Consider the following 14,065-nt stretch of genomic DNA (forward strand, 5'->3'; position numbering starts at 1 on the left):
ACTCCTCTATGGCCTCTGCATCAGCTCCTACCTCCAGAATCCTACCCTGTTTGAGTTCCTGTCCTGATTTCCTTCAGTGATGAACAGCAATGCTAAAATGCAACCCTTTCCTCCACAACTTGCCTTTTGGTCATGGTGTTTCCTCACAGCAATAGACACCCTGACTAAGGTATCTACTGAAACCATTAACTTCTCCTGATTTCTATAAACTCCCCTTCTCCACTTTTTACCCTTTTCTTTTCCTCCCATGATCTTTTACAGTTCAATCTCCCCATTAAATTAAGTCTGCGGTAGAAGAAAATGAGAGTGATGAGGAAGTTCTTCTGCTTTCTCCCTAGTGTGTTGCTTGTTTTTGGACAGGTCAAGAAGCAGCAGTCTCTTGGCCATTTCTTGGAGTAGAGGAAAAGGGGACCAGAAATGATGGCTCTCCACCCCGACGGAAGCTTTGTGTAAGAAGGAGTAATTGTGACTAAAAAGCTCTCTTCAATGCCCTCTCTAGTTGGCTGTGAAGGGCTGAAAGCCCAAGCATACTAAGCATTACGGTACATTATCTCTGTTTACAGTGACACCAGACAGGTATGGTGGCATATACCTATAGTCCTACAATCTGGAAGAAAGAGGCAGAGGGATTCAAAGCTCAAGGCCACACTGGGTTACAGAGTTAGAGGTCAGTCTAGATTACATACCAAGAGCCCATCTCAAAGGCTCAAAATAAAAAATACCTCCATCCCCTAAAAAAGAGAAATGGGCACTAAATATTTCTGAACTCCTCTTACCATGATGTAAACCATTTCTCTGGTACATATTGCTTGGCAAGGTGTCTCGGTTCCACTCAGATGGCCTCAGAATCCTCTCTTGTTGTGATTGTGTAAGTTGTTCACTGTATTCCCAGAAGTATCTTCTTTTCCCTCTCTTCCGAGAAGATGCGGAGGAAGCCATCTCCTTCAAGTCCTCTACAGAGTCGTTTTCATAGCCTTAAAAAAAAATGATCCCACAACATCAAGCTCCATACATTCACTAAGTCTCTCAGAACAAATGAAAAGATCCTTCTATTGGTAACTTGAGACATTGTCTTTCATCTGAAGGATAACTAACATGTTAAAAACACTAAATCAAGTTTGTACAGTCCAGTATGTAAATCTCAAACTCATAAACATACAGAAATTAATAAACATTAATATACCATATATTAATAAACTACACAGCTCTCTGACATGTGCTTCTCTTTGATTTTGGAATTTAGCGGGAGATACTGCAGTATCATCATAAGATTAAGAAGATAATTAAATACAATTGTAGGACTCAAAGTGCCTTTATACTAAGAAACTCATAAAAGATGGAACCAGGCACCACAACAGAAACATAACTTTGCTGATGTCTGGCTTTTTAAAAATCAAGTATGCTGGATGTCTCTCTAACTCCGTTCAGATGATGCAAAGCTTGGAAGAGATGCCACCACTGGTGCTACACACTGGCCTTTCCACGGAAGTACTCACATACATGTGTATAACTTGAATTGCTGGAAAGTTTAATGCTGTTGTCAAGTATGGAAAAAATTATCCCAGTTTACCATGTTGGTTTGGGGTTAGAAAGAACTGGTCTAAAAGAGTTCAAGTACATTTATTCCATGTGTACAAGAGTACTGCACTGTATTAATTATGTAAGGTCTTATCTACACGAGGTTGGTTAAAGAAACTAATAGTCTGTAAGTAAAAAAAGGAGCCATTATAGAATGGTACTTAGGTACTGCACTGTGATTTCTACATGTCTGCTCACAAAGAGCTGTGCACACAGCTACAGTGCCATCCTAGCTTCATAAGCAGCACTGATTTTCCTCTACATTTTATTCTACTCCTTTTGAAAAAGTACAAAATGACTACAAATAATGTACAGGTCCATTCTAGGTCATTCTTTAGTGGACTTGGTACTTCCTATACATTGAAGGGTATATTTCCCTTACTAATGAGAAGTTCCTTAAAATACTTAATTCTGAGCTGCTGGGACCAAAATCAGCATAGGATGCCTAGTATCCTAAAATACCTTTAGAGAATGATCATAATAGATGAACTCCACAAGGCAGTGGAAGTAGGGGATGGGTACATGCCAAGTAAAATGACCACATTTTCCTTCTGAAACGTGACTCTGGAACTAACCCTAGAAAGTGATAACACCTTTTCATTGGGGAAAAACTTTGAACATTAGAATTTTATCAAGGTTTCTTCAGAGTCACAATCAGGAGAGTATGATTCTATTTACATAAAATCTAGAACAGACAGAAGGAAGGAGATCCAGTAGCTCTCGGGGGTTCGGGTGGAGTAAGAGTATGACTGTAAGGGAATACAAAGGAATTTAGGGGATAATCAAAGCAGTTTCTGTACCAACTGTGGAGGTTGTTATACAAATGACTACATGTATCTGTCAAAACTCATACAAACAAGGTACTCTTATAGGGCACACTACAAGCAGAGTCGGTTTTGTTGTGTGACAATTGCACTTCAACAAACAGAATTTTAAAAAGAAATCTGGATCGTGACTCAGTGGTTGGGTACTTGCTTGGCATGTGTAAAGCTGAGGGTCTATACTAAAAAAAAGATAAATATTAAAAAAAGATGAATTCAAAGATTAAAAAAAATAAAGTCAAAGAGCAGGATGTCTCTGAGCAATGGTTCAGATAAACCATGCACTTCATTCTGCACATTTACAGTACATTCCTGTGTGGAAACAAGGTCTATGCTACTGCTTATGCCGCATGTGCTTTACCTCACCACTGCCCAGAGATGCCACAACCATAATACAATTTCAAAGTGCAGAACACACTGTGACAATGAAGCTTAGGTCCATCTCTTAAAAAAAGAAGTGCATGGGCAAGTGAGACAATCACTTGCTATCTAACTTGAGCCTGACCCCCAAGACCCACACGGCGTATAGAAAGAACTGACTGCTACAAATTGTCCTCTGACCTCTACATATTACTGTGGCACCCCCACATACACAATAAATAAATATAATGAAAAATTTTAAAATGGTGTACAAGATAAGTGTGTTGGGTACACAAATAATAGCTTTGACCTATTTATTTGTGCATATATTTTATTTTCGATTAAAGGATTTTACCTGTTGTAGTTATCAACCCACCTTTAGAAAAGAGGCAAGGGTCACATTGTGCCAACAATTGAGGCATTTTTAACTGGCACTTGCTTCACAGTGGCTACACAAAAAAAATTACTGGCTCATAGAGATCTCTCACCCTAAAACAGATGGATAACCAAAACAATCCCGTCTCCCTACAACCACCATTCATAACAAGTGCTTTACACATACACATTTAATTTTACTCTAGTCCAAAGCAGAGGAACAGACTTTATTCCACTTCCTCAAGCAATTCACTTTTCCCTCCATATTTCCATATGTTCCCTTAGACAGCATCTACCTCTGCCAGTGTGCAGGTCGCAAGGCACTTTCATTCACTCAATACTTGGGCAATTTATTTGACATTTCTAAGACCCTGGGAGGAAGAGATTGCCTCAGTTGCACAAGTTAACATGATGAGAGGGGCCTGGCATGATTAGCAGACCTGAGGTGAGTCAGGTCTTATGACTCAAGGAGCCTTGCTCTGAGTCCACATCTTACTCCCCTGCCTAACTGGTTGAATGATCTAAAAAGTTTCGCTAACTTTTAGATCAGAGTCACAACAACGTTTATTTCTTCATCCCACCTAAACCAAGTATTAGATTTACTTATGTGTTCAATCTTTTCCCAAGGAGCAGTTAAGAAGCCAGCTTTCTGGACCAGCCTTGGCTAGTAACATGTCCCATAAATTTATCACCACCCCACCCTCAACTCACAGAGTTTCTCCAGCCATATGCTTTTCAATATAAAGAGCACAGTGACCAAGTAGAATGCAGAAAAATGACATGCTCACATCACTGATCTAACATTCTGGGCCATTCGTTTGTCTCTCAAAATATGCCCTAAGAAAAACATTCCTGTAACAGAAGTCTCACTATCACCACCACCCAAAAGAATCTGTGGCTAAGTTAAGTTTTACAAAACTATGATCCTATTTCTTTGGCTGGCCAAGCCACACAGCGCATAAGCATATGAAGAGACTTTGACAAAGACTAATGTAGTGGTACACACCTTTTTTTTTTTTTTTTTTTTAATTTTTCGAGACAGGGCTTCTCTGTAACTTTGGAGCCTGTCCTGGAACTAGCTCTGTAGACCAGGCTGGCCTAGAACTCAGAGATCCGCCTGCCTCTGCCTCCCGAGTGCTGGGATTAAGGCGTGCGCCACCACCGCCCGGCTTTTTTTTTTTTTTTTGTCATACCTTTAATCCCAGTACTGAGGCAAGCAGATCACTTTGAGCTTGAGGACAGTCTGGTCTGCTATAGAGAGGCCCTGTCTCATAAAAGAAAGATAATAATAAAAGAGAAAGACCCTGAGAGGATCTGGGGAGGCTGCTCCATGGTAGCGTTAGCCACCATATACCATGCAGAAGGCCCAAGGTTCCATTCCCAGCACTGCAATGGTAGAAAGGTATTACTGAGAAATTCTTTTTTCTTTTTTTTTTGTTTTGAGGTTTGTCCATTTATTGAGACAGGATTTCTATATTTTAATTTATATATCTATATATTTAATTTATTATATATGTATATATAAAGTGATGGACTCAAGATCCTCATAAGTACTTGAATTATAGCCATGTCTAATCACAATATTCTCCGAAAGAATGAATAACAGACCTAGGTTTGTGTCTTAACAGTAGAACACTTGCCTAGCATGTACAATGTTCCAAGTACAACCTGCACCACAGAAAAGAAAAAGATCCACCTGCCAAACCTGGATTCATATTCTTGATCAAGACATGGGCAAATTATTTTGCCTCCCTCAGCCTCAGTTTACCTGCCTATAAAATGGGGGCAATAAGGCTGTTTGGCAGGAAAGCCTGTGCCCTTCCCTGGTCAATACCCAGACTGCTTTCCAGACCTTGGGAGACACATAGAACAGAGTAAATAAATCTGTACAACTTTAAATTCCATTAAGGTAAGGATTGTGTTAATCTCCATATAACTAATACCTAAAATACACAATGTCAAACATAAAACAGACACTAAAACATGTTTTGATAAATGATTTTTTTTTTTTTTTTTGACACAAGGTTTCTCTGTAGCTTTGGAGCCTGTCCTGGAACTCATCCTGTCGAACAGGCTGGTCTCGAACTCAGAGATCCACCTGCCTCTGCCTCCCGAGTGCTGGGATTAAAGCTGATAAATGATTTCTTGAGTCCCTTCTGTAACTCACTCCCTGCTGATATGATAAAAAGGAAGTTAAGCTTGATACAGTTAAGTACTTTATCATGGTACTTGGGAAGTGGAGGTGAGAGGATCAGGAGTTCAAAGTCACCTGTAGTTATAAGTCATAGGCCTGCCTGGACTATAGTAAATCATGTCTCAAAAACAAAACGATGACAACAAAAAGGAAGTTAAAAACGCCATATTTACAAAATTCAAACCACACATCTCTAGTTTGTGCAGACTACAGGTAAAGTCAACTGTGAAAAATGCTCAGTGAGAATTACAAAATTTTAGGAGAGTGAGTTCTTGTTCTTGAACCATGTAATTTTACAACCCCAAACAGCTGTAGCCAGTCTATAGCATAGACTCTATTAGCATTAGGCAGTCCAGAAGAGGGGTTGAAACTCTATTTTGCTCCTCTCCTGGAACTTTGCAGGCTCATCAACTGCACGACCATTTGCCAAAAAAAAAAAAAAACAGCATCTGGCAGCTACTTATCACAAAAACTTTGAAAACCAATCACACAACCCCGGCACACACCTTTAATCCCGGCACTGAGACAGAGGCAGGTGGATCTCTCTGTGAGTTCAAGGCCACCCTGGGTCTAGTAGTGAGATTCAGAACAGCCAGAGTTGTGTAGTGAGACCTTGTGTCAAGGGGGAAAAAAAAGCTTGCCCACCCAAGACCTTTGGTGAACCGTACTCTCATAAAACACAGGACAAAAGTTACCAGACTATATCCTAAAATCCGACAAGCACACTGACTAAAAACGTGAGAAAGTCTGCATCAGAACCAAAGAGTACGCAACAAGAAACGTAGCTGGAGCCCGTTCCGCCTTGCACGGCGAGTGCTCGTGGGTCAGTGGGAGCCAGAAGAGGTTTTTCGCAGCCGGGAGGTTGCGGACTGCTGTTCCGCGGCTGTCATCATGCCACAAAATGAGCATATTGAATTACACCATAAACGCTATGGATATCGTTTGGATTACCATGAGAAAAAGAGAAAAAAAGAAAGTCGGGAGGCCCATGAATGTTCAAAGAAGGCAAAGAAAATGATTGGCCTGAAGGCTAAGCTCTACCATAAGCAGCGCCATGCTGAGAAAATACAAATGAAAAAGACTATTAAGATGCACGAAAAGAGAAACACCAAGCAAAAGAATGATGAAAAGACTCCACAAGAAGCAGTACCTGCCTACCTGCTGGACAGAGAGGGGCAATCTAGAGCAAAAGTGCTTTCCAACATGACTAAGCAGAAACGAAAAGAGAAGGCGGGAAAATGGGAGGTCCCTCTACCCAAAGTTCGTGCCCAAGGAGAAACAGAAGTATTGAAAGTTATTCGAACAGGAAAAAGAAAAAAGAAGGCATGGAAGAGGATGGTTACTAAAGTCTGCTTTGTTGGTGATGGTTTTACAAGAAAACCACCTAAATATGAAAGGTTTATCAGGCCAATGGGTCTGTGTTTCAAAAAAGCTCATGTCACACATCCTGAGCTGAAAGCTACCTTTTGCTTGCCAATACTTGGTGTGAAAAAGAATCCATCATCCCCATTATATACAACTCTGGGTGTAATCACCAAAGGTACAGTCATTGAAGTGAATGTGAGCGAGCTGGGCCTTGTGACACAAGGAGGCAAGGTTATTTGGGGAAAGTATGCCCAAGTTACCAACAATCCTGAAAACGATGGGTGCATAAATGCAGTCTTGCTGGTTTGATAGTGACTTCTACTGAAAACTACGCACCATTAGGAAAACACCATCACTGTGATCTGGCTGAATACTACCAAGGTGCCTACCTATGAGCAGTCATCGAAGAGTATTTATTAAATTTTAAATAAAAAAATAAAAACTGAAAGAAAAACTAAAAAAAAAAAAAAAAGAAACGTAGCTGGAGTCAGAGTTGGCAGAAGCACACAGACATAGGTTCCAAGCAGTCTTAGACACTAGAAGAACCATCCAAAGACAGACCAATGACCTGTGAACCCTATCTGTGAAGGACCATACATCTGAGAGAGCAGGAAGGACCACTGAGAGTTGAGACTGCATCCAGCAATCAGGGCAGACTGCATTCAGACTCCACACCCCACCAAGCTCTTCCCTTTACATTTAATACTACTTTATTCAATACCCAGTGTCAATAGCAAAGTCAGTTCTGTCTTTCTGTTCTCTTACTCCTATTCCTTCAATACTCTTTTTATTTTCTTCCCCCGCCCCCCACCAGGCCTATATTCTTTGCCTTTTTATTTTCCACTTGATAGGTTTTCCCAAAGAATATAGGTTAGCCTGATTTGCAGGGTCTCCTTACCTCAATACCCTGAGACCTGGGAATCTTTCAGATTATTTGATTGCATTTCTTTTTATTCTTCCTTCTTTTTTTTCTTTCTTTTTTTTTTTTTTTTTTTTTTTTTTTGGCTTTTCGAGACAGGGTTTCTCTGTGGTTTTGGAGCCTGTCCTGGAACTAGCTCATGTAGACCAGGCTGGTCTCGAACTCACAGAGATCCGTCTGCCTCTGCCTCCTGAGTGCTGGGATTAAAGGCGTGCGCCACCACCGCCCGGCTTTTGTTTGTTTTTTAATTTCTGTTTTTTGAGACAAGGTTTCTCTGTGTAGCCCTGGCTGTCCTGGAACTCACTCTGTAGATCAGGCTGGCCTCAAACTCAGAGATCTGCCTGCCTCTGCTTCCAGAGTGCTAGGATTAAAAATGTGTGCCACCACTGCCTGGCCCTGACTGCATTTCTTTTTATTTATTTATATTGTATTTATGAGTGTTCTACATATATACCTGCATGCCAGAAGAGGGCATCAGATCCTATTACAGATGGTTGTGAGCCACCATATGGTTGCTGGGAATTAAAACTCAAGACCTCTAGAAAAGCAGCCAGTGCTCTTAACTGCTGAGCCATCTCTCCAGCCTCCTGATTGCATTGCTTTTTATCTTTCTTTTTCATTCTGCTCTAGGTAAACTGCCCCACTGTATTTACTTTTTTATTTTACCTTCTCTATTTACTTTTCATTCTTCTATTTTTTTCTTTATCAACCCAATATTAACTACTAACTCTTCTTTTCCCATTCTTACTCATCTGACAGAAACTAACATTTCATTTGTCTCGCTGTCAGTGTTACTTATCTCCTAAAACAATAAGAGCTTAAGGGAAATTGTTACTTGGCTATTCCTATAAATTCACAGTGGGACTATATTTTGCTAATGACTTTTTCTGTAGACAATATTTTATTTTCAGAAGTGCACCAAACAACAGTATAGCAGAGCAAAATGACATTTCAATCCTATCACAACCTAATCTCTTTCAATGTTTTAAACACTCCTACTGAAAGAACCGGTGATTTTAAAAAAGAAAAAACAAAGATAAGCAACAACCTAATCCCTAGGCATATATCCCAATGCAAAAATATGAAAACAAACAAAAAGGGACACATGACCCCCTACAAAATTTACCATTCCCACAGTAATGCCCTCCAATGACATTGAATTGAATGAAATCCCAAAGAATTCCAGAGAACAATTATAAGTATGTTAAAGAGACAAAGAGGATTTAAACAAATTTCTGAATGAATTCCAAAAGAACACAAACAGCTAAGTGAAGAAGTCAACATAGGATTGTTTTTAAATGATAAAAACATACTAAAATAATTTATGACCACCAAACTAGCTCTACAGAAAGTATCTGGAGGAATGTTCTGAACTAAAGAGAAAGATAAATCCCACGGAGGGACCGGCCAGTCTTACAAGGACACATATCGTATTTTCTCTCATTTGGGGTGCCTAGATTTTACACAGATACATAAACTACGTATGTATCTATAACATGAAAACACACGTGACACTGGGAGAATAAGGGGAACTAAAAAGGAAGGGGAAGACTGGAGGTAAGGGACAGTAGTCGGGCAGTGGTTTTCAACCTTCCTGATGCTGCCGCCCTTTAATAAGTTATTCATGATGTGGTGATCCCGGATCATAAAATTATTTTTGTTGCTACTTCATAACTGTTATTCTGATACTGTTATGGATCATAATATCAATATTGGATATATAGGACATCAGATATGCTATCCCCAAAGGGGTTACCACTCACAGGTTGAGAACTGCTGAGGTAAGGTATGGAGGGAATATATTCAGTATATATTCTTGTGTGTAGATGTGGGAGAGAGAGGGAGAATATGAATAAGAATATCAAAGAACTACAAACAAGGATTGGGAGTGTATTGCAGTGGTAGACCATTTCTCTAGCATATGTAAGTTCCTAGAGGTTTGTTCCCAGAACCTCAAAACTACATTCAGACAGTCAGAAACCAACAAATTAAGTAGATCCTTACCTATCAACACTCGACAAAATTACAAAGTTAAGTGTGGTATGAAAATGCCTCTAATCCATAACTTGGGAGAGTGAGACAGGAGGACACAAGTTCAATGCCAGACTGATGTACAAAGTAAACTTTAGGCAAAAAAGACCCTGAGGTCCAAGTGGGATGGGAAGGTGGTCTATGACACCGTGGGGGCTAGACTTGGAAGATGGGAAGGTGGTTCATGGACTTGGAGCAGACTTTAAGCAACAAGCTATCACTAAAGATAAAGATGAGCTGTGCATACTGATAAAGGCAACTCATCAAGAAGACATAAGACTTATAAATATACCCACACCAAAACACCTAACTATATAAAGCAAACAGTAACACTACTGACAAGAAAAATGCACAATTTAGTGGTGATGCACTTTAGTACTCCCATCTTTGCTAAGAGATAGATCAAAAAGATGAATAAGGGTACAGCAGACTTGAACAACATTAAAGCAAGATGGACATACATAGAAGCTTCCATCCCACAACAGTGAACTACACATTCATTTAGAGAATAAAGAGCATTTTATAGGACAAACTGGAGCATTCTACAAGACAAACTGTCATGCCACAAAACTAGTATGAAAAACTCATGAAGAATGCAACATATCTTTTTTATTTCTGAAATACACACACAGAAAACCAAGACAATAACAAAAACCAAAAGTATTTTAAAATTTTAATGGCAGGCATGATGGTTTTTGTCTCTAATCCCAGAATTCAACTGGCTGTGGCAGGAGGACTGAAAAAACCTGTGCTACATAGCAAGTACCAGGCCAGTCAGGACAACACAGCAAGACCTTGCAGAAAGAGGGAAAACAGGAGCGGGGAGCAGATATCTACTACAGAACAACAGCAAGGACCAACTGAAGATCTTTCCTTTTAATTCTTTTTACACAAGGGTAGAGCACTGCATATTTAACGCACAAAAGTTGTTTGGTTTAGGAAGAGTTTAAGTAAAAAGTACCTTAAGTTTAATGTGGAGAAAAATAACGGGAAGAAGAGGAGGTGGTACAGAGAAGGAAATAAGAGAAGGTAGAAGAAAGAGGAGGGGGAGGAAGAAGGAGAAAGCGAGGAAGAGACAGAGGCAGAAGGAAAAGGCCATAGATCCACCTCAAATAACAAAACTGATAGACGAAAACATGGGGGAAGCTTCTTGATATTGATCTGGCTGATGAAGATCTGAGGGGTAAGACTCCACAAGCATAGGTGATGAACTAGAAACAAAGGAATGGGGTTTTATCAAACTAAAAAACTTGAGAACAAAACCAACCAAAACAGTGAAGAGACAGCTTATAAAACAGAGTATGTGTTAACAGTATATCCATAGTTACTATCCAAATAAAAACCAAACTTAAAAATAGGATAAAGGACTTAAGTAGGTTATTTCCCCCAAAATATCCAAATGATCAGCAAGTATATGAAAACTTTCTCAAGACTACTAATTATCAACAAAAATCAGAGAGGTATACCACACTGGTCACAATGATTCATTTGAAGTTGGACAGCAACTGTTGTCAAGGAGATGGGGAAGAGAAAACCCTTGTTTCATTGTCAGTGAAAGTGTAAACTGCCATAGTCATTTTGGAAGTTCTTCAAAAAAACTTAAAATAACCTAACATGTCAGCATAAACCTGTATTCCCAGGGCTCAGGAGGCTGTGTGGCAAGAGGACTCCAAGTCAGAGACCGGTCAAGATTATTACATACTACAGTGCCAATCTAAAGTATATAGCCAGACTGTAGCTCAGAAAAGGCAGGCCAGAGCCTCTGGGATGTGGCTCAGTGGTACGGAACTTGTCTAGTACATGCAATGGCCAGGGTTTGATGCCCAGTATAGAAAAACAAAACAAAAACAACAAAGAAACTTAAGGGCTACAGATATAGCTCAGTGACAGAGTATAGTTGCCCAGCATAGAATATACAAGGCCCCGAGTTTGAGCACCAGCATCTAAAATAGCTAAGTAAAATTAAAAATACCAAATGACCCAACAACCCTACTTCTCTGAAAGAGAGCTGGAGAAATGGCTCAGTTCTCAAGAGCACTTTCTGCTCTTTCTAAAGACCCAGGTTTGATTCCCAGTATCCAGGTCAGGAGGCTCACAACTGCCTGTAACTCCAAGTCCAGGGAATCTGACACCTCTGGCCTCTGAAAGCACCTGATCTCAGGTGAACATACCCACATGCAGACACATACCACATAATTAAAAATTTTTTAAATTTATTTTGCATGTATGAGTATTCTGCCTGCATGTACACATGCACACCACATGTGTGCCTGGTGTTCAAAGAGGTCAGAGGAGGGCATTGGACATCCTAAACTGGAGTTACAAATGGTTATGAGCCACTGCTTGGGTGCTGAGAGCTAAGTCCAGGTCCTCTGCAAGAGCAACAAAAATGCTCCTAACCCTTGAGCCATCTTTCCACCTCTCGCAAACATAATTTAAAATAATATAAATAAATCTCTTTTCTGGTTTGTTTTAAAAGATCATGTGTGTACCTTTAACCTCAGCACTCAGGAGGCAGAAGCATGGAGATCTCCTGTGAGGTGGAGGCAAGGCTGGTCTGCACAGCGAGTTCAGATCATTCAGGGATACATACTAAGATCATGTCTCAAAAAAAGGAAGTTCTTGAAATCTACATGCACTCCTATATTCACCACACTCCCTAACATCTGAGGCAAAGGTAGAGATACAAAACTTTATGTGTACAAATATATACAATATTACTTATCTTTTTAAAAAAGATTTATTTATTTATTTTTAATTTATTTATTATGTATATAGTGTTCTGGGCACCAGATCTCATTATAGATGGGTGTGAGCTATCATGTGTTTGCTGGGAATTGAACTCAGGACCTCCGGAACAGCAGTCAGTTCTCTTAACCTCTGAGCCATCTCTCCAGCCCAAGATTGATTGATTGATTGATTATGTATTCCGTGTTCTGCCTGCATGTGTCCCTGAAGGCCAGAAGAGGGCACCAAATCTCATTACAGATGGTTGTGAGCACATGTGGTTGCTGGGAATTGAACTCAGGACCTTTGGAAGAGCAGGCAGGCAAAGCTCTTAACCACTGAGCCATCTCTCCAGCCCCTGTATTACTTATCCTTTAAGGCTTACATTTATAATAAGATGAATTTACTTGTGATGCCAAGTAAAGTAGCACAGGCAGAGAAAGACAACTGCAAAGTCTTCACATGTGGAATCTAAAGTCAAATATACAGAAGTAAAGAGCACGGTTGCCAGGTGCTAGAGACCTGTGGACATGTGAAGTGTTGGTCAAAGAGCAATTTCTGTTTTGCAGAGTAAGTCTAGAGAACTAATTTACAGACAGCATAGCACACATAATTAATACTATACTGCTGGGCTGGAGAGATGGCTCAGAGGTTAGGAGCACTGGCTGCTCTTCCAGAGGTCCTGAGTTCAATTCCCAGTAACCACATGATGGCTCACAACCATCTGTAATGAGATCTAGTGCCCTCTTATGACATGCAGGCAGAATACTGCATACATAATAAATAACTAAGTCTTAAAAAAAACAAAAAAGCCGGGCAGTGGTGGCACACGCCTTTAAAAAAAAATACTATACTGCTAACAGAGTAAGTCTCAAAAAAGAAAAGAAGATAATTATGTCAAGTGGTAGGAGTTAGCATGTGATAACCACAATATAATAAAGACATATCCGCCGGGCAGTGGTGGCGCACACCTTTAATCCCAGCACTCGGGAGACAGAGGCAGGTGGATCTCTGTGAGTTCGAGGACAGTCTGGTCTATGTAGTGAGTTCCAGGACAGGTTCCAAAACTACACAGAGAAACCCTGTCTTGAAACACCTCCCCCCCCCCAAAAAAAAAATGAAAAAGAAAACCTACCCAAATCAAACAACTTGTGGTATCAAATAAATCTAAGCACCTGAATTTTAAAAAAAATTCTAAGCAGGGAAAAACTTTCATAAATAGAAGTGCTTTGGAAGGATATAGCTCAGTGGCAGGCTTACCTAGCATGTGTGAAGGCCAGGGTTTAACCCAACACTGCAGCAGCCATACCCACCCACTCGCGCATGCTTGCATACAAGGAGTGCTGCACTAGCTATGACATAGTTACTGTCCATGTTCAGAATAATGTCAACATTTAGAGTGCCTGAAATGCCAGCAATCACCATTTTAAACAAAGGGGCTCTTTGATAACTTACGAAATTTCATTTTTATCTGGTTTTATGCAGAACTGTTAGTATCAAAACTAATTTTGAATAGAGTGGTGGTGGCACACGCCTTTAATCCCAGCACTTGGGAAGAAGAGGCAGGAGGATCTCTATGAGTTCAAGGCCAGCCTGGTCTATAAGAGCTAGTTCCACGACAGGCTCCAAAGCTACAGAGAAACCCTGTCTGTCTTGAAAAACCAAAAACTAATTTTGAAGCAAGTAACTTTTGCT

General features: G+C 40.1%; 2 protein-coding genes across 7 annotated transcripts in view; one reads left to right on the plus strand and one right to left on the minus strand.

Annotated features, from left to right (window-relative positions):
* The window catches only part of Crebrf (CREB3 regulatory factor), an 84,638-nt gene that overhangs the window by 22,358 nt on the left and 48,215 nt on the right, over positions 1 to 14,065 (minus strand). For all 6 annotated transcript variants that reach the window (XM_057776777.1, XM_057776775.1, XM_057776774.1 and 3 more), the window contains one exon: positions 777 to 974. In XM_057776777.1, the coding sequence (XP_057632760.1) occupies positions 777 to 974 (198 nt within the window). The remainder of the gene's footprint in view (positions 1 to 776; positions 975 to 14,065) is intronic.
* Positions 6,151 to 7,132, plus strand: LOC130878697 (ribosome biogenesis protein NSA2 homolog). Its single transcript, XM_057776780.1, has one exon. It carries the CDS (start codon positions 6,220 to 6,222, stop codon positions 7,000 to 7,002), a length of 783 nt encoding a protein of 260 aa, XP_057632763.1. The 5' UTR covers positions 6,151 to 6,219; the 3' UTR covers positions 7,003 to 7,132.

The sequence above is a fragment of the Chionomys nivalis genome, chromosome 7, assembly GCF_950005125.1.
Source record: "Chionomys nivalis chromosome 7, mChiNiv1.1, whole genome shotgun sequence".
NCBI classification, from domain to species: Eukaryota; Metazoa; Chordata; class Mammalia; order Rodentia; family Cricetidae; genus Chionomys; species Chionomys nivalis.